Source organism: Otolemur garnettii, unplaced genomic scaffold (genome assembly GCF_000181295.1).
Source record: "Otolemur garnettii isolate 467f Iridium unplaced genomic scaffold, OtoGar3 scaffold00005, whole genome shotgun sequence".
Lineage (NCBI taxonomy): Eukaryota > Metazoa > Chordata > Mammalia > Primates > Galagidae > Otolemur > Otolemur garnettii.
The window spans coordinates 9,264,330-9,289,224 of NW_003852400.1; the positions used below are offsets into that span (position 1 = coordinate 9,264,330).

General features: G+C 34.3%; 1 protein-coding gene across 1 annotated transcript in view; it reads right to left on the minus strand.

The window, feature by feature from the left end:
* Window positions 1–3,838: 3,838 nt before the first annotated feature.
* The window catches only part of SEMA3C (semaphorin 3C), a 153,131-nt gene continuing 132,074 nt past the window's right edge, over window positions 3,839–24,895 (minus strand). Inside the window, exons 13-18 of the mRNA XM_003782625.2 lie at window positions 24,435–24,523; window positions 21,381–21,422; window positions 18,432–18,589; window positions 12,143–12,210; window positions 10,176–10,306; window positions 3,839–4,911 (exon numbers count right to left, since the gene is read on the minus strand). Coding sequence (XP_003782673.1) covers window positions 4,498–4,911; window positions 10,176–10,306; window positions 12,143–12,210; window positions 18,432–18,589; window positions 21,381–21,422; window positions 24,435–24,523 — 902 coding nt within the window. The 3' untranslated portion in view covers window positions 3,839–4,497. The remainder of the gene's footprint in view (window positions 4,912–10,175; window positions 10,307–12,142; window positions 12,211–18,431; window positions 18,590–21,380; window positions 21,423–24,434; window positions 24,524–24,895) is intronic.

A 24,895-nucleotide genomic window follows, 5' to 3' on the forward strand; every position in this document is an offset into this window, starting at 1 on the left:
ATGTAAGTAACACTCAAGCAGGGCAACATAATAGCCCTGAGAAATACACAATTTAAACTATGTGGAAAGCAGTGCTTTACGAGGTGCATAGACAAATACACTAGAGTCACTTCAATGAAGACTGATATTTTTTTAATCTTGGAGCTGGTTCTTTCAACTTCCCAGACCTGCGTAGTATGAAAGTAGACTTCTTACGAAACCATAAAAATTGAAATGTTACCTAAGTTCCCTTAAGCAATTTGGTGAAACTGAATTTCACCAATCAACATATACATAGAATTTGTTTGGATTTGTTGTGATTTTTTCAGGGGGGCTTATATTGATGTACAAAAGATGCTTGACTTAAAGGACGGTGTGATTATCTCTTTAGAGAAAAAAACTCCACAATGATCATCTACAGCTTTGTCATGAAACGTAGAATTCAATAAAATTCTCAATGCCCCTGGTTAAATAAACAATTTTGCTTATTTAGTCTGTTTTTTTTTTTCTAGACTTAAGCTTTTTAACAGGCTATAAAACAAAGCTGAATGTCTTTCAATATTAGCTATCACAGGAGATGTAGGAAGCTGTCATCTTCTTCTTAAGAAATATCATCGCCTAGATCATAGAAATGTAAAGCATCAGCAATACATTAAAATTATGTGAATATACTAAGTATTTTTAAAACTGAGGTTAGGTTGGGTGGTGCTTGTTCCTCAGTGAGTAGGGCGCTAGCCCCATATACTGAGGGTGGCCAGTTCAAACCCGGCCCTGGCCAAACTGCAATAAAAAAATAGCCGGGCATGGTGGCAGGCACCTGCAGTTCCAGCTACTTGGGAGGCTGAGGCAAGAGAATTGCCTAAGCCCAAGAGCTGGAGGTTGCTGTGAGCCTGTGATGCCACAGCCCTTTACCAAGGGCAATAAAGTGAGACTCCATCTCTACAAAAAAACAAAACAAAAAAACAACAACTAAGGTTAAGTTGACATAAAAGCCAGGAAGATACTGAGGAATAATCAGGAAATTAGGTAGTATAGAATCATCCAGTTGGAAGATCTGTTGAGACAACTGTTGGTTCTTATGGCTTCATTTTTCTCCACATTATTACAGATTGAAAGCCCAGAGGTAGACAGAAGAAAATTGTAATAGTTCTGTCATTCAAATGTGTTACTGAAGTATGGGTTCTTTTTTCTTTTTTTTTTTTTTTTTTTTTTTGAGACAAAGCCTCAAGCTATCCCCCCGGGTAGAGTGCCATGGCATCACAGCTCACAGCAACCTCCAACTCCTGGGCTCAAGCGAGTCTCCTGCCTCAGCCTCCCAAGTAGCTGGGACCACAGGTGCCCGCCACAATGCCCGGCCATTTTTTTCCACCTTAGGTGTATGTGGCTGGCGCCTTAGCCGCTTGAGCCACAGGCGCCGAGCCGAAGTATGGGTTCTTGTCTCACTTTTATAAAGACTCATTTTACCTGGTCAGGTGTGGCCTATTCCAATGACTGCAGGTGCCTACCTATTTCACTGGCATTGCCCTTGACCTAGACAACACTTGAAAGATTCCTTCCTGTTTTAGCAAGGTGACACCTTCTCAATAGGCAATACTAAGGCATTTATTGAACATTTACTATGTGAAATATTCTAACACTTTACTGGTATGAAGTTGTGTAAAAAACTAAAGAAAGAAAGAAAGTTGTGTAAAAAAACTCAAGAAATTTAAAATCTTTCCCAAAATAAGACAGTGAGCTTGCTTTCAAATCTAGGCAGTCTGGCCACAACCCATGCATTCCTAAACAAGATGCTTTTTTCCAATGTAGAAACTGCATACTCTGAAGGATTGTCTATAGATACAGGTATATGTACAATACTAAAGCAAAAAGAAATATGTATCAGCCAGCTTAGGTATAAAGTATGCTAAATATACACAGAAACTGATAACATTGGATGTCTTTGGGGTTGGGACTTGGACAGATGAGGGTAGTGGCACTAGAAGACTTTTACGTGTGTACCTTTTGGGAATTTTTAATTTTTGAAATATCTAGGTGTATTACTTCCATAAAAATTGATAAATAAATAAAAATTGAAAATTTACAAGAATTCTGTAGATTCTATTATGTTACCAAGTTAAGCATACATTTTTAAAAAATGCTAAAGACGTCCTTGGGAGAAGTCAACACATTTTATTTTGCCAGACCAATAATTTCTTCAATACCCAATTAAAGTTGAGTGTGATAATTAGATTGAGTTTGTTTACTTACACAGAGTGAACATTCACTGTCAAGACAGTTTCATCATGCTAAAACCTATTCACAAGCCTACATTTGGGGGAAAAAAGTGCATTTCTGGGAATTTTATGTACAGTACAAATGGAAACCAAAGTAAGTCACTGAATAGTCAAACTACACAAAATAAAATCACTCAAACATCAATATTCAGTATACATTAACGACGTTTTTGAGAATGAAAGTTTTCTTTACATTTGGCAGAGTTACGTTCAAGCATGTTTATAATCTTAAAAAAGTAATAAAAGTATACACAATTTAATAATGCACAAAACAGAAAGTATTAAATAGCACAAATAATATTATCAATCTAAACACCCCTATTGTCTAACAGTTTGGGCTTACATGAAGCAAGAAAAACTGTGACTAAAACAATTTTAAGTCTGTACATAGAATCCATTGGCCACAAGCACAAAAGTTGATTTTGGCTTTACAATGACACATTTCTATTTGTGCGTGTAGAGGAGAAATGAAGTTTAATTACACTACTAAGCAGCCAAACCATGTGTATAATATATTGTTCTAGAGAGTGCTTTAGAATTATACACATTTAGAACAATAGTGTGTTTTTTTAATGAAGTTTGGTACAATGTTGTTTATTTTAACTATTGTTTTTTCCATATTGATACCTTACCTTATAATATTGCCTTTTATTACCACCGCTGAAATAATCAATCCTATTCTTAGATTCTTACCAATGATCACATTAATTTTGACAATGATTTTAGCTCATGAAAATGTATACTGCAATGTTTGAAAAAGCTATACATACAGCTACCTTGATTACTTTCTTCACTGATTGTTAATTACAAATAAAAGTTTTATATTCGATATTGATTAAGTATATGATGTAATTTCTGTTTTTACCTGGAAATATAAAAATGTATTCAAAAGTAAATAAAGTGAAAAAAATCCAAAGTTGTGCTTTTAAAAGAAATACAAGAAAATTTTTCATATCTTTCACAGCTAATCATTATTCAGAGGAAATAATTTCAGTATTATTTTAATAAAGTTATACAATCACAAAATTGGAAGATAACTATTCTATCCATCACAAAACCTAGCACATGTACTTTTATAGACCAGTAAACATATGCACCATCATTCTTTTAAAAGAATGTCTATTTTTATTCATATTATATTGTTTATTCCTTTTCTGGGCAGAATGAGCAACTCAACACCACATCCAAAAGATCATTAAAAAATTAAGTGTTGACTGAAAAGAATCAGCAACATATCTGAAATTGGTTTTGATAAAAGTGTGAGTTAGTCATTGAGTTTGAATAATGAAATTGTAAATTACCCACGTTTGTTATAAATATTCTTAATAAAGTTGCATTTTCTACTTTGAATTTTCTTATTTTTAAATATGGAAGTGTGATACATCAAGATTTTTTTTCTTCTGCTATTGTTTCATTTGTCAAACAGACAAGACAATTAGAATGAAAGTGGAAACCACTCGACAGTGCAAGATTACATTCTTTGAGTCTAGAATAATTTAAATAACTTCCAAAAAAAGAAAAGCACTTTTCTTTGGAAGGTGATAACATAAACCTAACTGCTTCACTGACATAACTCCCAGTAGAAAATATTCCTGAAGAACAAGGACACAAATGTCGATGACAGATATCAGCAACTGATAGTTTTTACAATCTTAAAAAAAAAGTATTTCAATGGAAGCTTATGAATTTATCGCTTTCTCTTTATGAATCACTCATGTTTTTATGCAGCTTTGTGATGCCTTCTTCCTTGGCTTTCATCTATATTACCTTTCTTTTGATAGCCACTTGGTCACATGCATTTATGTATATGACTTTTACCATGGGAAAGTTGTGATTGTGGAATTTGTTTTCATATATAAAATCACTGACAATTAGAAATGTAAAGCCCCAAAGCAGGAAAGGAATATTACAGGGTTATAGCCCTTGTTCAATAGAGGGATGTAACAACAATTCTAGTTTTGTAGTCACTGTCTTAATTTTGAAAAAAAAAAAGTGAATAAAGATATAAATAAAATCTGGGTTAAGTTAAATATTTATATGCACCATGAGGACCATGACATGTCTAGTGCTAGTCGATATCATACAAGAAAATGCATGCTCATTGAGTTCATGTTCAACTCTCTTTAGGAGTAATCACCTTTCTCAGGAATTTCTCATGAGTAAAGCCCAAGACTCTTTGCCCAGAATTTGATCATTAGAGACAGAGCATTTGTTACTAGAAGTCTAAGACCTGTGGAAGAGAATATTATGACTCTGGCAACTGATTCCTCCTGTTTCTGCTTTTTCGGCTGTTGAGGAGAGCCTTTAACTTGCCATAGTCCCCTCTCATCCTTTGTAGTTCTTCTCCCTGTTGGTGCTGCTGCCGAGTATCTTTGCAGTACTGATTAATCATCTGCATTTCTGAGTGGCTGAAGGCTCCCATGATGTCTTTCGGGTGGAAAGGTAAAGCCCTCACGGAACTGGCCCAGGTCCATGGGGACCATTTGTCTGTCACGACAGCCACCATCTCGGAATCTAAAACTTTGAAGTTGATCTTGGTTATGGTCTGCTTGAAGCTGTTCTCTGTTGCAATGCAGTGATACAGTCCTTGGTCCGAATCTTGAACAGAGCGGATCAGGAGTCCTTGTGAAGTAGCAATGATTCGTTCATTCAGTTTGACCTAAAAAGAGAAGCATTTTGAAGTTCTTAAAACTGAACTCTTATTTCCTGAAGAACTATGGCCAACATGTATAGACAACACATCAGATTTGGAAAAGTACAGAGTACTACTTAGTTTCCTCTTAGTAGATGCAAAATTTTGTTCAGTTCCATCAGTTTCATGGCCTTATAACTATTATTCATTATTTTTTAAATGGCAGATCTGCTCGGGGGTTGGGGGGCTGAATCTAAGGACACATGGGAGCAGCATTATCCATATTGGTAAAAATGGCTTACAGTGCTTGTCCCTGGAAGAAGTAGTTTCTCCATCCAACTCTGTGCATAAGCACAGAGCTTCAGTTGCTTTTGAAATCAGAACCACAGCCAACATATATAAATGAAGAGTATAGATAATTTAAAATTTCTATTTCATCCTAAGGTTTTTGTCTTTTATTTTTTAAAAAATATCTCTATAAGGGTGAATTTTGTCTTTTTTTTCAATGAAGAATAACCTCTGAAATAAAAAAATATATATGTTAAGAAGAATATTCTCTATCTCCATCCATGTAAACATGAAGGAGGTAAATTCTCCATCTTTCTTTATGGCTACATAGTATTCTATGGTGTACCCATAGCACAATTTATTGATCCATTCATGGGTCTATAGGCAGGGGTACATGTGAGTCTTTCTAAATCTAGAATATAAATGTCTTAACACAATAACTAAGAAAATGACATGAAGGCTATGTTAACCAGATGGATGGAAGTATTTCAAACTGTATATAGAAACAACACACTGTACCCCACAATAGTATTAATGTACACAGCTATGATTTAATAAAAATTTTAAAAAATATATGTATCTATAAGCAGAAACGGAGTTTTTAACATCATCAAAGGCCTTTTCTAATTATCCCACAGCATGGGATAACAAGAATGTCTTCAAATGACCGGGTATGTCATTGTGTTGTGAGTCTTCTAGGTGGTTTTATTTTCCAAGGAAAAATAACAAAAAGCTATGGATTGATATTTAATTACTTTTTGTTGTTAGGCCAGAAAAATAATCATTTGCTGGATATCAGCTAAATGCTTGAAATCCGTCTTCCTTTAATCCTAGCTATAGTATTACCAATGAGCAAATAAAGACCAATGTGACGAAAAGTTCCTTACTGTGTGTAGTCTAGAATACCGTTTCATTAAGGAAAAAAGAAATTTGACCAAAATGAAAATAAGGCAATGCATGTGAAATGTTTTTCTAAATGAGAATGTTCTGTGCAAATAGACAAGTTATTTCTAATAAAATTCAAATCAACTATTGATTGTTTCTGTTAAAAGGTGACTCACACTCAGAAGGACAAAATGGCAATATAGTACTAAAGAGCAGACAATAGAAGTAGAAAAGAAATAGTCATTGGAAAGATGTAAGGAAATAATACATTTATTTTGAAACAGGGTCTCTCTATCAATGAGGCTTATGTAACCTCATCATAGCTCTCAGCAGAATCAATTTCTTGGGCTGTGCTCAATTGATTCTTCTGCCCAGGCTTCCAAGTACCTGATACTACAGGTTGGGGTCAAAAAATAGATTCCTCTATTTTTTGTAGAGACAGGGTCTCATTTTGTTGCTTAGTTGGTGTAGAACTCTTGGCCTCAGATGATCCTCCCTTCTTGGCCTCTAAACAGCTGGGCTTACAAGTCTGATCCAAGACATTCAGTCAAAAATGTTGATATTTAATTTGTTAAATTAAAACGTTCTTCAAAATTAGCATAATTAATGTGGAAATGAATGCAGAAATTTAAAAATAGTTCTTCCTATTTGTGCAAAATTAGGAAAACATTTTGAGGACCATTTGATATCTATAAAGTGTGTGCATTTTTAATGTTATATATGGTATATTAATTTCAATTCTAGTAATTTTTCATAAGATCTATTCTCACAAGTATGCAGATATTTGTTTAAGCGATAGATATTATACTAGTAAAACAAAAAATACCCTAACCAGTAGATGGCCCCAAAGAAAGAAAAAACAAACAACAAAAAAATAACCATGGGTTGGGCATAGTGGCTCATGCCTGTAATCCCAGTACCCTGGGAAGACAAGGCAGGTGGATTTCCTGAACTCATGAGTTCAAGACCAGCCTGAGATAGAGTGAGACTGCATCTCTAAAAATAGCCAGGCATGGTGGCAGGCACCTGTAGTCCCAGCTACTTAGGAGGCTGAGGAGAGGATAGTTTAAGCCTCAGAGTCTGAGGTTGCTATGAGCTACGATGCCATGGCATTCTACCAGGGGTGACAAAGAGAGACTCTGTCAAAAAAAAAAAGAAAAAGAAAAAACAAAACACCCTGAGGTAGGTATATATATATATATATATATATATATGATGGAATCCTGTGCTGCTCTGAAGGGAGGGAGGTACCTCCACATGCTAAAATGGAACTGTTTTGTTCAGCATGTGTGTGTGTGTCAGTGAGTGTGTGTCTGAGAGACAGCAGAGAAGCAAAATCATAGAGCCTTTTGGACAGGATACTTAAGTAGAAGTGTTTTCACTTTGTGAGTTTAGTTTTACTTTATGCTATCTAGTGTGAACACAAGAGAGAATAAGCCCACAACATACCCCGATTCAACCATTATTATTAATTTCTATGACATATGCTCAAGCACATGTATCTAATTTTACTTAAGTTTAAATCATAGGAAGTACATTCACTTACATATTCTATTGACACTTCTACTGAATAAAATTACTTTATTTATATTAGTTAACCCCTGTTGAGGGTGGAAGGAAAGTGGAGGGATCAAAGCTCACCTATTATGTACAATGAACACTATTCTGGTGATGCCCCTGACCTAAGCATTATACAAAGTATTCATGTAACTTCAAATATTTTTACTTCATTAATATTTTGAAATAAAAAGTAAAAAAATAAATCTAACATGGGCCAGGTTGGTGGCTCACACTTGAAATCCCAGCACTTGGAGGTCAAGGAGGGTGGACTGCTTGAGCTCATGAGTTCAAGACCAGCCTGAGCCAGAGCAAGACCCCATCTCTAAAAAATAGCCAGGTGTTGTGGCAAGTACCTGTAGTCCCAGCTACTTGGGAAGCTGAGGCAAGCGAATTGCTTAAACCTAAGAGTTGGAGGTTGCTGTGAGCTGTCATGGCATGGCACTGTACCAAGGGCAACAAAGTGGGACTCTGTCTCAAAAAAAAAATCTAATGTGTATTAATTTAATTTTCAAAAATCAATGAAACATAGAAACTAATTTTGCTATATGCTCTCTGGCTGATAATTTCTGGTGATAAAAAACATGTAACACCCATAGAACTATAAAATTAAAATACATGTTCAATACAAGGGGAAAAAGATCTCCTTTAGTCTTATTTTCCACAGTCTTTCTCTTTTACTTTTTTTAATTCTTTTTTTTTTTTTGCAGTTTTTGGCCAGGGCTGGGTTTGAACCCGCCACCTCCAGCATATGGGGCCAGTGCCCTACTTCTTTGAGCCACAGGCGCCGCCCCACAGACCTTCTTTTCAAGGATCACTTCTCTTATTTCTTACAGTTAATAGCAGCTACTGCATTTGATCAAATCTAGAGTGTGAGGAAATGACACTTGGCCTCTGTTGTCTTCCTAAAACTCTTAATTTTTGTCCAATCATGAGAGAACCATCAACAAATTCCCAACTTAGGGACATTTTATAAAATATCTCATCAGTACTCTTCAAAATAGTCAAGGTCATCATAAGTAAGCAAAGTCTAGGAAATTACCACAGCTACAGAATGTCAAAGAGACCTGAGGACTACACGTAATGTGGGATCTTGGACAGAAAAAGGATATGAGATGAAAACAAAGGACATGGGAATAAAGTAAGGACTTTAATTAGTAGGAACACATCAGTATCCACTGATTAGCTGTACTGGATAGTATAATAATTTTAGATGATCATAATTGAGGGAACTTCACAATCTTTCTGTAAATCCAGAATTATTCTAAAAAATAAATTCTATTAAACTTTAAAAAGAGAAAAAAATACTTACAAATAATTTTTGTTATTAAAATTTTATAAAAGCATTTTAATATCCTAGAATTCCAGGCAAGATGGGCTCTAAAATCCATCTAGCTCATCTTTCCTCCTGATAATTAAATCTCCTCTTATGCAAGTGGTCACCTGCCTATGGTTTAATATTGCAGTAACAGGGGACACACAAATTCCTAAACAGCTCATAACATCTTTGGAGAGGCAAATCTGAGAGTTGGAAAGTATTTTCTCATATGGAGCCAACATTTATTTTAGTAACTTTGATGCAGTATCTGTGTTCCACAGCTTGGGCTGGTAAGTGCTCCTCACAGCCTTAATTAACTTAATATGTAGTATCAAAATTGCCCACAACAGAAGAAGATGCAGAATCCAGAAGGTTCTATTTTCCCTTTAGCTCCATCACAGTTTATGAAGTACTAAAAATAGTACATTTCGGACGTCTCTAAAGTTTTTTATATACGAGAGCTCTCTGGAAATAAGGCAGACATTGTTAATACTGGTTTTCACAGTACATGGCTGGCTACTTTCTGGACAGGTCTCGTACATACGTACATTTATCTCCTTGTTTGTCAAGACCCGATGTCAATATGATGAAATTCATTATTTACAATATACCACCCTCTCCCATTTTACAGTGTTGCCCTTATAGAACAGCTCTTTCTAATCAGTGAAATGTTATAGTAAATATCCTTTTATTTGAAAAATTAAGGCTTCTTTCATATCATATAAAAGGCAATGATCCAATAAACAATCCTTCTATATATTTCCTAACCAAAGCACCAGAGGTATGAATAAAGGAGTAATGGAAACAGGTTACAGCACAGCAGAAAAATGCCTTAGCTGTGAAGGTTAGAGTTTAATATAATGTCTTATCGAGGAAACTTGAACTTTTTAAAAAGCCTCTCTTTACGTTGTGAATCTCACAAAGGTGCTGCTGTGTGCAAACTCGACATCTCAATTTGTGCACATCTTGTTTCTTTTACTAATGTTTCTTTCCATCAATACCATCACCTTAGTGCCCACGCTCTTGTTTCAATTACCATATTACAGAGGTGAGTAGGCAGAGAGAATTTCTAATTAATCCATCAATTCTTAGGACAAAGGATTTTAAAGAAAATGGCATCTGCAAGACATCAAAGGATGTTCCTGTGCCTTTCTTTTCTCAGTTGACGTGCACCTCATGGAGGAATGGCGATCGAATGTTCTTTCCAAACTCTGATTGATTGCTGCTGAGCCGCGCTACTCACCTCTTTCCTCCTGTCTTTGTCTTTCTGCAGCAACCACTTGATAGATGCCTGCGGAGACTTGGGGGCACACTCCAGGAAAGTGGTGTTATTTTTTACTCCATACTGAACAATTTCAGCTGCATTTCTATATGCTAAAAAGCAAAAATAAATGGAGAGAGACAGCAACAGAATTTAGAACCTATTCTCCTATATAAATGTTTTGCTTCCTATAAAATTGCACACAACTACGACACTCAGCAAAAGACGCTGGTAAACATTAAGCAAACAATTACACATCGCACGTCTGTTCTTTTTTTTTCAATGTAAGGGGAAGGAGAAAAAGACCATTAAGGTAATTAAGGCTCTGTTGATAAGGGAAACATTTGTTTGCGAATATGTCAATGATTGTACCTAACATCAGTTTTTGAACCCAGCAATACAAATTCCTCACTCTACTATTACTGGCTGTATAAACTTAGACAAGTCATTGTATCTCTCTGTACCTGACCATTAGTCATCTCTAAAACATGGATAATTCTTTTTTTCTACACAGGTTCATTAATAAAAATATTAAGTTAGGTTAAGGATTTAGTATAACAGTGTGGTAGCTAAGAGATGGACAGAATCTTCTTCATAAAGCAGGGATAATAATAGACTATTTTAGCATAAGTTATTGAATATTAAGTGAGATAACCATAAAAAAGCACTTAACTCGGGTTCTGACAATGTCAACATCAGTATTTGTTCCTCATGGTCCCAACTGCCACCATTCTTACCATTTTGATAACTACTACTATTACTGGGAACTGACACACTTATATAAAATACTCAGTAAACAGAGAAATAGCAATCTGGACTTATTCTTTCAGTTAGATGTATGGAACAATTAAACAAAATCTATTTTGATTTTCTCCTTGAAGTAAAGGTAGTTAGGAACAAGATTGTCATCTTCTGCTAAAAGAAAGCCAGAACTCAAAAGGATTAGACATAGAAGTCTTAGAGTTAATAATTTAATACAGTCTATTTTAACATCTGCATGGAGATACTTTGGTTTGGTGGTGTTGAGGTGGGGGAAAATGATTAGTAGGGAAAATGTAATAACAAGGTTTCTCTATGTCATGAAGGAAAGGAAGAAATTAGGCTAAAAGTAAGACCAGGGCAGGACTGTCAGCTGCAGTGCCCCTACGTTCACAGCAGAACTATTCACCATAGCTAAACGGTAGAAGCAAAACAAACGTCCAGAGATGGAGGAATGGATAAACAAAATGTGCATATACATAATGGAATATTATTCAGTCTTAACATGAAGAAAATTCTGATATTACAACATATGAACCTTGAATTCATTGTGAAATAAGCCAGTCACAAAAAGACAAAAATTATACAATTCCACTGATATGAGGTACCCAGAATAATCAAATTAATAATAAATTCATAAGAAAGTGGAATGGTTGTGCTAGGGGCTGAGGGGAAGAGGGAATGGCTACTTATTATTTAATGGGTCCACAGCTTCAGCTGGGGAAGGTGGAAAACTTCTAGGGATGGCTGCCAGTATGGTTGTACAACAACAGGAATGTATGTTATGCCACAGAACTATAAAGTTTAAAACGCTTAAAGTGGGAATTTTTATGTTATATATTTTTACTGTAGTTAAAAAGTGCTATTCACCGTGTTCTGCAATGGTAAATTTTAAAAGGTAAAATGATGTTTATTCTGAAGGAAAATAGTTGCAAAGAAAATCTATAATTATAATCTACATAAAAGACCTACCAACAGAGAAATATATGTGTTCCAAGACATTTGTTTTTCATAATGATTAATATACAAATAGCATTTAATTTTTAATTACACATGACTATCAAAGATTTTCATAGTGAGTTTATCTTAAAAAGGAAAGCTTGAATCTATTACAATGTTTCCCTTAACTGAATTGTGATAGGGGACATTGCTACTGTTTGCCAAGATTGGCCATCGGTCACTTTTAATACCTTTTAAATTAAATCCTCTGCATTGAGTAAGTGGATTTCCGTGTCTCACATCTTGTCTACGGCTCCTCCTGTATGTGCGGAAACATATACAAGTGACTTTGAATTATCATTGCCAATCATACCACATTTAAAGTACTGCATTTTAAACTTGGCATCCTTTTGATTGCCTAAGCTTCTATTAAAAGCGTATTTAACAAAGTATCTCAAGAATGGAAGAAGAAAAAGAAAAAGTATCCAATGTACTCAGCCCTACTATGAAACTAATTTATAGCTTTCATAGGAAAGCTATAACCCAATTTTAGCCCAAGAATATGTGGAAAGGGGAGAGGGAAGGGAGGGGGGAGGATGGGTGGAGGGAGGGTGATTGGTGGGGTTACGTCTATGGTTTATCCTATAAGGATACATGTGAATCTCGCTAAATGCAGAATATAAATGTCTTAACACAATAACTAAGAAAATGACATGAAGGCTATGTTAACCAGTTGGATGACAAATTGTATATAGCAATAGCACTCTGTATCCCATGATAGCATTAATGTACACAGATATGATTTAATAAAAAAAAAAGGAAAAAAACATATTTAAGGAGGTCTGATACTCCAAAATAGCGATCTGACATTTCTCAATCCCCTCATCAATAACAGGGTAGGTATTTATTCTTTTTTTTTTTTTTTTTTGGCATTTTTTAGCCAGGACCCGATTTGAACCCACCACCTCTGGTATATGGGGCCTGGCATCCTTCTCCTTTGAGCCACAGGTACTGCCCCTGGGTATTTATTCTTGCTTTTCGATCTGAATAAATTCAGACCATCCCTATCTACCACTGATGATAGAACAGCTTGGAATCTCACACTCCATAGTATGAGCATGTCCTAGATGAATGCTAGATTCTAAAATTAACAGTATAAGTTTTAAGTTTAGAGACATTCATCCAAAAAATTTTAAATGATAATTTCTAAGTATAAACTTACTAGCATTTTCCTTCTTAAAATAATTTTTTACTTTTTTAAAATAATATTTTCTTAAATAAACATACGTTTAACACAGAAGTCAACATTAACACTTTCAGATATATTAGAACTTTTCTCAAATAAGTGATACAGAGATAAAACAAAAACATTTAATGTAAAGTAACATTGTTCACTGACTACAATAAGCATCTCCCCCTAAATTTTGAAAATTTAGAGTCTACAAACAAGTGAGTCCATGTTCAATGAACAGTGGTATCTCTGGATTCACAAATTGTTATATTCTGCCACGTTTCCTCTCTCTCACGTGTGAGTTCACATCTATGAAGACCCTTAGACAATTGGTTGCAGACACGCTACTTCATCCTTAAATACTTCAGCATGTATTTTCCAACAATGTTTGATTTCTCTACATAATAGCATCATAAGAATGCCAAAATATAAATATTTATTTAACAATATCATCTAATATACATTCTATATTACAAATTCCTTTGTTATTCCAAAATATTCTATACGGATTTTTAAAAGTTCATACAAGATCCAAAGTTCAGTCTGCATTTATCATAGTCGTTATGTATTACTAGCTTTCGCATTCAAAACAGTTATTTACATTTTTTGTAAGCCAGTCATTATTTAAATAAAAATTTGAAGTTATTTGTATTCTAACTTTTTAATTGCCTGAGTCGCAGAATCTCTAAGCATGTTAGTTTCAATTGTCTTCCATAGTGTGACAAATCAAAATAGAGCATTTGAAATCTTCTGAGCACCAGGCATCCTGATATGAACATTGCTATGAGAAGAAAGGCCAATTGTGTCAATATTGGGAGTATGGTTGTTTTCTCTCTTTGCTGAAAATTGTATAGGAATAAGCATGTGACTTAAATGGGTTGAATGGTGAGTCTTTCTTAATGTTTTTCCCTTAAAGATAAAATAAATAAGAAGAAAAATACTAAAATTATAGTGTGGTTATTAAATTTACAAAATTAATGTCAACATCATTAATAACAAAAACTCACTTAAGGACACAGAAAATAGTTCATACTTTATATACACAAGGGACTGTCTATGTCTATTTATGAAAATGTCATAATACGGTATTATAGTACTTTCTAAAAAAAGGTCACATGATCCTTTTCAATTAAATACTTCTGTACAACAAGACACACAAAATAGGGGAAATGTTAGTCATTCTTATGTCAAGAAACATGATTAATACTGTACTATATTCTAGAATAGTTTCCACATCAGGTTTTTACTGCACTGTCTTTGCCATATTTTGAAATCACGACATTATTTACTGCCCGCCACCTTGAGAGTATTCTAGCACCATGTACGAGTTCTTACTGCTGACCTGGTCATTCTTAGCCATCTATACAAGCAATACCATAAACAATGATTACATTTACTCTTCTGCAATGAGCACTATATCATGGTTTACTCATGTGTACAAACTCTCCAGCTGGGCAATCTGAATTTACAGTGTCACATAGCTTCCAGACATTCAAATACAGAAAAAACATGATTATGGTTTGGCTTAAATCATGAGCTCACCAAGGCTGCCATCTGAGCTTGTTCCATATGGAGATCCCTTCAAGGTACTCATACATCATTGCAGAAACATGCCGGTAGGAAGAGTAATATTATATTGTGTGTAGGATTTGGGGGTTGGCTCATTTGCCAATGTTTCATTCACTACAGTCTATTCCTTAGAATAAACAATGAAATCATTTTCTTCTTGTATAGAAAATATATTTACTTGAAGATTGAATTGGTTATCTTGTCTTTAAAAAGTTCCTAACTACATGAGTAAATCCAGAATAATAATATTAGAGACTAAATTAAAATATTTGATACAAATACACAAATATTTAAGATACTCAAGAGTTGAAAAATGCTTACATTGTTATTTCAAAAAAGAGAAATTACTGCACCAATGATATTTAAAAACTGCACTATATCAAAGCATAGATTCCACTGATTTCCAAGTATAACTGTATTTATCTATTTCATACAAAGGATGTGTTGTTGCTTTACGTTCCTATGAATTTTGCTAAGTGACCTTTGTGTTCTGGTTAGACAGACAGTAAAATTAGAGTAAAACTAGGCAAGTTAATACTGTTAAAGAAAAAGAAAGTGGAAAATACCTCCAATGATTATTGTTATCATTACTATTAATTTCAAAAGGAAATAAATACCACAGATAAAAAATTTAAAAATAGTTAATTCAGCAAACATGTTTTGAGTTCCTTATAAGTGTATCTTTAACCAAGTTTGGGAATAACTTGGAAAATTTAAACAGTAAAGATATTTTTACTGGAATATCCAATATTCTAGTTAAACATGAATATGAATAAGCTTAGGCATATATTTTATACATGGAGCATCTTCTGGCTCTTCAGAATAGCATTAAGGAACTGAATAGAATTAAGAACAATCAAGATAGTTCTTTAAATAGTTGCTACTTCTTTCTCAGCCCATGATGCATGGTTTAATTAAGGGGATGGTACCGTAGCAATAAAACAATTACAAGGTAGGTGCAGTTCTTTGTTTATTAAAAAGGCATCATTAGGATTATTGTTCCTGGGCAGTAGGATGACAGTGTGGAATCTACATTTCATATAATACGTATCTTAGAAAAAATAAATGGGTTGTAATAGGTTGGAAGATAGGCAAATATGAGCCAATTTATATTTAAGCAGAAACGTCTAAAATACAAAAACAGTGAAATATGCAATGACAGCCTACATATGTAGGGAATTTTACTTGACACATTATTTGTTAAGTAAAAATGCATACTGGCCAAAGCCACGGTCTTTGCAGCGAACGAGTCCTAATCTCCACTTCTCTCCATTACATAAAAGCTGGTAACTTTCCATTTGTTGTCTCCACGTCACTCTCTTCCTTGGAAAGTGTGTGCTATCGCTTCCTTCAGCACTAAATGTGCTTAATAAAGATTGCCTTCTAGGGATTATGGACGCCAATTTTTAGAGCTTCTCACCAAGAAAAAAAATACTGCCTTACAAATGTTTAGTTATGGTAATTTTAAAACATCCCTGACATCACATTTGGAAGCACAGAGCAAATATGGTTAGAAAATATGAGCAATGGTAACAAAAATCATTTTTTAAATTTGACATCACATTTAGAATTTGCTTCCCTCACACGTTGTGTCCAAGTGCTACCTCTAGCCCAGTACAGAGGCAGGAAATTGCAGAGTAACATCTGAAAATTCTATGTAGAAATCAAAAGAAGTCATGAAATTTCTCATGAACTCCTAAAGTAACAGAGAAGAACATAATGTCTTTGAACAGATATATGAAGGATTCTTGGTTCAAAGAGTGGGAAGTTTTCTTCATTTTTCATGGCATTAAATACAGAAACTTTCATATGATGCAGCCAGGCCACCCCTCTCCTTTTCAGACTGATATTGCTCACTGTCTACTCAACATCCCCACTTGAGTAGCTCATAGACACCATTAACTTAACGTTATCTTTTGCTCCATAAACCTGCTCTTTTCAATCTTCCCTTTCTCAGGAAATGACATCCATGTTGTCAGTTCTGAGAATCTGGATCGTTCTTGCCTTCTCTATTTTCTAACTTCCTACATCCAATACATCAACAGATTCTGTGAGCTGTATCAAGTACAGGTCACCTTATGTCACCTTTACTTCTGTCCTCCCTGTGCAAGCCACCATCATATTTCACCTGGAGCATTACAGTGTCTCCTATCTTGTAGTTTCTCTCTCTGACAATACCTCTCCACACCAACCTCCTGTTACTCTAAGGCTCCAGGGAAGCCAAATCCAACCCGTGATCTTTTAAAACCAAAAGTCAAATAATATTGCTCATGGGCTCAAAAACTTTCAGTCATTTTTCATTTCAGTGTAAATAAAAGTCTTTCATTTACTTACAAAGTCTAAGTGACCCTATCCGTCTTTATCCTAAGCCTTATTAGCTTTGGTGCTGCTATTTCTTGAACAATCCTGACGGGTTAGAGATTTCTGGTCCCTTTCGCTATTCACCAGCTAATGCCTTGGTGCTATTCCTCGCCGATTCCTTGATCACTTATTATGCCCCCAGTAGGGCCCTCCCTGATTACGCATCTGACACTGCAGGCTCCTGCTTACCACATGTCCTGCCTACCTTTTTTGCTGTTTTAAAATTTATACACCTTATCACTATTTGATATTCTAGAAGTTTTACTTATTTATTTATTGTCTGCTTTCCCCCTTTATGATTTATTATAAAGACAGTTTGACCTTTATGTTGTCATTTTTCACATTATTTACACAGCTTCCTAAACAATGTCTAGCAAATATTTGTCTTGTGATCAATTTTCTTAACTAATGAATAAAAGGATCAGAATATTCTTGATATGTGAAAGTGCTAAGGTTGTTTTAATCTGTCAAGGTTCTTAAAGGAAAATGGACAATGAGCAATAAAACGTCAGACCAGTGGTTGATTTAGGGAATTTTACTTGACACATTATTTGTTAAGTAAAAATGCATACTTTTTGCATTTTTAGATCCCTGATGCTCATGGCTGGTAGTGGCTGTTCCTTCTGCTAACCCAAAGTTTTCAAACTTTTGGCCCTGTCAATCATCATGATTTACATCACTATAGGATTTAAAATAGCTATGACCTTGGCCTTCTCTAAAATCTGTATATTTACTGTTCTACAGGCATTTTTCTACTGGTGCTTCCTTATAGCTTGATACAAGTTTGGCACAGAATTTCTTATGTAAGTCTTTGCTTGGTTAAAAGACACGCTGCCTCAGACTGCCTTTATTTCTTACTATAACCAAGAAACATGCACTCACCACCCTAAGGGTAAAGTCTGTTTATCAAGGTTTAAAGCAAATTAGCATACGCATTCTGGAATAATACTCTAATAAGTTGAACTAGACCATGCCTTTTATGATAAGATAATTAAGTGATAAAGAGATCCTAGGAAGATAGGATTTAAGGATATACCAAAGCATATAAAATGAAAACAACATAAATTAACTTATCTTAAAAATAAAGTTAAATGCTGGTTAAAATATTTGATGGTGTCAAAAACAAAGAAGTTTTTAAGAGATCAAAAAAAAAAATCTTTCTGAAGAGCTGTCCTCGTAATTACCATCTTCGTGAGAATCTCAAGTTATAAAGCATTGGCATTTATTTCTTCATTTAAAGACTATTTGTGATGCTAAAAATAGCCAATATGTTCAGTGCCATTAAAAACCCAGCAATAAAACTGATTCTAACAATGTGGAGGACTTACGTATTGCCTAGTGACATACATTTTGGTTTTGGTTAAGTGTTTAGTACTCACCGCTTCCCAGTCGGGTAGAACCTGGAGCAAGAATGGCCATCCCAGGCACAGTAAGGATCCCTTGCCAGGCAGCAGTCAGCACAGGCAGTGCCATAGATGTGGCAGCGATGCAGGGACACTTGGGAAACCCCTTCATTGGAGCTCACGTACAACTGTTGCTATTAGAGGAATGATGATGATTTATATCAGATGTGGAAGTTGAAAGAAGACTTTCAGCAGGAACACATTAGACTATATGCCCACAAACCCCTGGACTCATTTTGAAGTAGACTAAAAATGTGAAGCAAAGCACAGAAGGGTATAAAGCCAAAATAAATAGAATTTCCTTACGTTAATATGCCCATAACATTACCACTTTCCTATTTCAAAAGAAAAGGCTCAAAGCACCATGCAGAATGGGAATGTGTTTGAGACATTGGGATTCATTGTTCTTTCAGATTTAAGTCAATATATTACAGATTTAAATTATGATGTTTTCTTTTTTTCTTTGAATGGTGTCTCTTAGCAAAGCACAAGGAAGCATTCTTACTTTTCGAGTTGGCAGTACATTACTTTCTAAATTTGAGAAAGGGCATCTTTAATTTAGAAGAAAAGAGTAATAAATAGTGAGTGTTAGGTATAATAAAGAAACTAAAAATTATTTTAGTCACATGCTTTTGAATCTGGCATATTACTCATTAAAACTACATTAAAATTATTTAGTAGGATTTTTTTTAATTTTTCTGTAAATTTTTTTCTTTTTTTATTAAATCATCACTTTGTACATTAATGCAGTCATGGGGTACAATGTGCTGGTTTTATATACAATTTGAAATATTTTCACCAAACTGGTTAACATAGGCTTCATGGCATTTTCTTAGTTATTGTGTTAAGACATTTATATTCTACATTTAGTAAGTTTCACATGTACCCTTGTAAGGTGCACCTTAGGTGTGGTCCCACAAATTACCCTTCCTCCACCCATCCTCCCCCTTCCCCTCCCCTCCCTTTCCCCTTTCCCCATATTCTTGGGCTACAACTGGGTTATAGCTTTCATATGAAATGTATATGTAAATGTATCTTAAAATCTCTCCATGATCAAGTAATGTTCATCACTCTTAGATTGTCATAAATAAAGATTTCATTCTCCTTCATTTGTGGGGTATCCATAGTTTCTTAAGATACTGCTCCAATTCCTTTAGCTATTTTATATAGCGAGCCTCAAGACTAGAAGGAAGAAGACACTTTTTGTTTTCCAAAAGGGCTGATGTTGTATACTTCCAGTTAGCACATACTCTCGGAGCTGGGACTTGAATAGATGCAAATGGGAGAGTGTGAGTGTCATGGTGTCATCATAGCTCACAATAATCTCAACCTCTTGGGCTGAAGCGATCCTCTTGCCGCAGCCTCACATGTAGCTGGAACTACAGGTGCCCACCATGGACGCTAAGCTAGTTTTTCTATTTTCATTAGAGACAGAATGTTGCTCTTATATATGAAAATTCATAGTCCTCTCATAGTGAAAAAATAGTGCAGTATGCAGGGTTGTAAATGAACTCAAAGAATCAAATAATTACCCCTGCCTTAAATCTATTTTTTAATGAAACATTTTCAATTATCTACAGTATGAGCTGGTGAAGGCAGACATAATATATAAACTATAAATAAACTGAAACTTCTATACAGAACAACTAAGCCACACAAATGGTTTTATGTCCATTTTAAACTTTGCTCTGATACTTTCTCTTTCCACTAAACTACTGCAAACAAAAGGCTTCCCTGCTGACTTCAAAGACAATTCCGATTTGAGATCAGCTCCGTAGGACATTAAGCAAAATGACTAATGGCTTCTGTCACTTGAGAAAATGTTTGTTATGCACCATACAAACATTTTTACAGATGAGATCTTTAGCTCCATTGTACTTTATTTATTTTTCCTCATAAAATTTAGTCACGTAAAAAGAGCATAAGACTAATTATGAAATACTATTTCATCTCTAACAGAGCAAATAGGGTGAGGAGTTCCTCTTCATGCTAACATATAAAATCTTTATTCTGTATAAGGAAAATAAGTCTTAGGCTCTCACAGATAGCATTTGCTGAAGACCTACTTGATTTTAGGCATGTATATAAGTGTGCTGTTTGTAAGACATTGCCTTTTAGATGTTGAAACTCAGGTCAGTGCACTTAGATTTGTTCATACTTTATGTTCAGGCTGGGAATCAAGTTGTCAGTCTTACTCTGAAGCCTACTTCATTTTGACTACATTATTTAAAATTTTGGTTTTAAGATAGAATCTTTAGGGGCTGGAGAGGCTCATGTTTTGTGCATATAGATATTGAAATTGGGCTTTTTATTTTCAAAATTATTGTATTTTGCACCTTCAGCCACCAAGGTGCAAAGGAGGGTTAATTTGAAGATATCCGATTATCATAGTAAAATGTTTCTTCCTCAAATCCTGAACCCTTAGATTTTAGAATGTTTTTCTAATGACATGAATAAATCCTAGGAAATAGCATTTCCTTTGAAATAAGCACAAAAGAATGCATTGCTCATTTCAAACATGTGACAACAGGGGGAACTTAAAAGAGGATCGATTATTCAGAGAATGCTGTGATGTTATAGCAGCCCAAACGTTATGCTAAATTCTTTCCTTAGAAAGATTTTAGTTGGCTTTACACACTGTGATATTTGAATATAGGACATATACAATGTGGAGATAGCTTGCTGTATATATGCAGCTGTGTATGTTTTACTCCGACTGACTTTTATACAAAAATAAGCCCACTCAGTCTTTCACTAATAACTGGTAATTTCTACATCAATTAAAAGTGGTGTTGTGGTATACTTTAAGCATCATTATTTATTTTGTTCACACTCAAACTAATTTTCAGAAATTATAAAATATAATTTTTCAAAATAACCAAAACATTTTTATATGCAAAGAACATAATATAGATGAGTGTTTACCTTTTTAGATGAGATTTTCATTGTTGTTATAGGAGCACGATTCTAAAAGATTAGAAAGCATCATGTTAGTTGCTCCAAGGATCCTTAGAAAGAATTTTACATTCAATAATTTATTTTCCATTAAAACTCAAGAAACCATCATTTTTCTCTAGATGCATGTGTACTTTGGAAGTATGTATACATATTAAACATATACTTGTCCATAAAGTGCATTTCTTCTTTAGAAGCTAAAAATTAATTAATTATACCAAAGTTAAAAAAAAAAAAAAACACCTGGTAATTATAGCACATCTACCAATGTAAGCACTAAAACAAAAAATAAAAATTTGAGGTAATAATAACTAGTGTATCTTGGAATATAGAAGCCAATGAATAAATACCTAAGAATTGGATCTAGGTACTTAGGTCAGGGAGGCTGTAGAATGATACACCAGCTAATTCTTCTACAACCAAGCATTCTGCATAAAACACTATTATTCACCTGCCAAGTGCTGTCTTGGAAAGATGCATTAGCCTGAACCATATTCATTAATTTTCATTGTTGCAAACAAAGAAATATTGTTACAAAAGGTCCCCTTCTGATAAATGTAAGTCAAAGAACCTAAGAATTTTCTGAAATAGTAATGCATTTCAAAACACTGCATTCATAACTTTACATCTCAAACATTATTAGTTCATTCTGATGATTAAAACTTAGACTTCTGATAATCTGATAAAGATCTATGAGTTTTATTTGAATAACTCAAGTGTCAACAAGCTTTCAAAATCAAATATACCCCCAGCTATTTTTATTTCTAGAGTTACACATACTTATAAACATTTACAAAGAAAAAGTGGTATCTTTGACTCTCCAGGGCAAAAATTTTTGATCATCTCTTATAAAACACACACACACACACACACACACACACACACAAATGTTGCAATGTATAAACCTAGGCAAGTTCTTGTAGTTATACTTCCAAATCAAGTTAAATATAGGGAAATTAAACCATTTTCACAATTTTGGACAGAGGTCTAAAGGAAAATCCAAATACCTGAATTTTCAAAGTTACATTGACTTTTCTGCAGTATATCAGTGTGACAGTTTGCTAAGAAATCTTTTTTAGTTTAAATGCATTATTTCCTCACATGCTAATCACAGTATATCATACACACCCAATTATTTTTACCTCACATCAGAGAATGTGACACAAACACCATGTTGAAGACAGTAACTATGTTCAGTAACGGTGTCTCTTGATTTAGCCATATCCATCACTGGCACACGCAGCAGTAAGAGAGCTCAAACATTTTCTAGTCTCTCTCAGACTGAGGTCTTCCACTTGCATTTTTGCCTGATTCTACTTTTCCACTGAGAGTTTATTCTTCATGATGATAACACCAGCATAACTCATATAACAGACCGTAAGTAGTTCACACATGATCAGAATAACTCACATTTCTTTAAGACCTTTCCATAACATGTATGTTTGGGTTTATGTCAAGCTCACTTAATTAATGTTTCCTGATAATCAAAAAGAGATATTTCAGTATTAAAAATGAAGTGCTGCAAAATGACATCTTTGCTGTCTACAAGAGAACTCCAGAATAAAGCATTTTATATTTGGGGGCAAGCCAAGTTGTTCCTACTGAACTGAATGAGAAAAATCTTTTATATATAATCCAATTTTGGTTAATCTGTGAAACAATCAATTTCTTCACAAAACAAGGAATGGAAAAAGTAATTGACTGGACATAACACTATATTGTGAGCACAATTTTAATGCACTAATCACACAGTTTCTTATGCCAAAGTGTGTCTAGCATGAAAAATTGTAAATTTAGTAACATATTAGAAAATTTGCCAGAATTCTACAGATTTTATATTTGATTTCTTTTCTAGATTTCTATACATTTAAAATGTATCAGCAAAATCTTACAGCATTCCATCTTAGTTACTTATTTGCTTATAAATTCAATATTTTGGGGTGAACATGAGAATGTATATTACTGAGTCAATACATTTTTCTGTATCCACTCAGTCATACAAAGCATCATGCTGGACTAGCATCACCCAGCTCCTGACGGCTCGGAAGTGCTACTTTTACTCAGTCACAGGCTCACTCTGCTCTTTTGTTGTCATTGTTTCTTAATTGGTTTAGTTGGAAATGTACACCTACAGTAGGACTGATTCCATGCCAGTTTCTTTACAATTCTAATAGCCCCTCTGCTGGTCTTTACTCATCTTTCCAAATTCAGATATAAAGGACCACTTGAACTCCAGTGAAGAACTGTAAGGAGAGAAGGACATGACCGCACACCACAATTCCTCTTCCCTGCTCAGGTGCATGAAGAACATTGACTCTGCCCTGACAAGCTGAAATCTTCCAGGATTGAATTTCCCTCTGTGTACCTGTTTTGTTATGTTTTCTTTTTGTTTTTTTTTTTTTTTTTCTAATCCTAAATTCAAGTATAAGGAGAACACCACAATGAAATCTCAAGTTCTAATAGAACATCAGGTCGTGAGCGGTAAAGAGACAACATTTGTTTTATTTAACTAGAGTGACATTTGAAATGAAAGCAATAAAACAAGAGAAAACAAAGCAGTTATTCTTGAAACTACTAGCTAAAATAATATGAGAAAAGTTTATCTAACAATCAATAATGTGAAAGCGTTTGAGTTTTAGTGGCTCTTAAAGCAAATGATAAAAGCCTTTTCCTGGCAAGATCTTCTATACTTCGAGCACTAGAACTCATTTTTTAAAAATAATGATAACCAACATTCTTCAAGTTGTGATGATAACCAAAGTGTGTGTGTGGGGGGGAGACAAAAACAACAACAACAAAAAACTAATGCTTTTATGTTATGATTACTTGAAATACAACAAAATACTTTACAAAAATATTTTTCCCACACTTTTCATTTTATCTAGTATTTTCCTACCCTCAAAAATTTATAACATTCATTTATTTGATTGTTTATCAAATATTTTTTGCCTCAAAAATATCTGTAAGATTAAAGAATTCCACTTATCATGCCTGTTCTGAAATTAATAGAAGAGACGTTCAAACCTTAAAGACTTCCAGCTCCTCCAGAATCAGCTCTCCACTGGCAGAGTTGTTAGTCGGAAGAACCACCACCTTTTGCACAGTACCCTGATCTAAATTTAAAAAAAAGAAACAATGAGGTTTTATAATACATTTTTAAAGGAAAGATGGTTAGATGAAGACCAGTTAGAATTTATATATTATGCGTTTAAATATTCAGTCATCAGAAATATATGGCATACATTGATCTACCATCATTTGCAATAAAGTAAGTTTATTCTAAATATCATATATTTAAATTGAGATTGCATACAATTTGAAAGAAACTAATATGAATATCTTATAAGTTGCATGTATTTGGTACAACCTTAACAATGAGAGGGAAAGGAGCTCCAAATGGACTTAAGCAAAAGTTTTGAACCTCAAACAGCCAAGACATTACTCAGAAATAAAAACAAATCAGGTGGTATCACACTACCAGATTT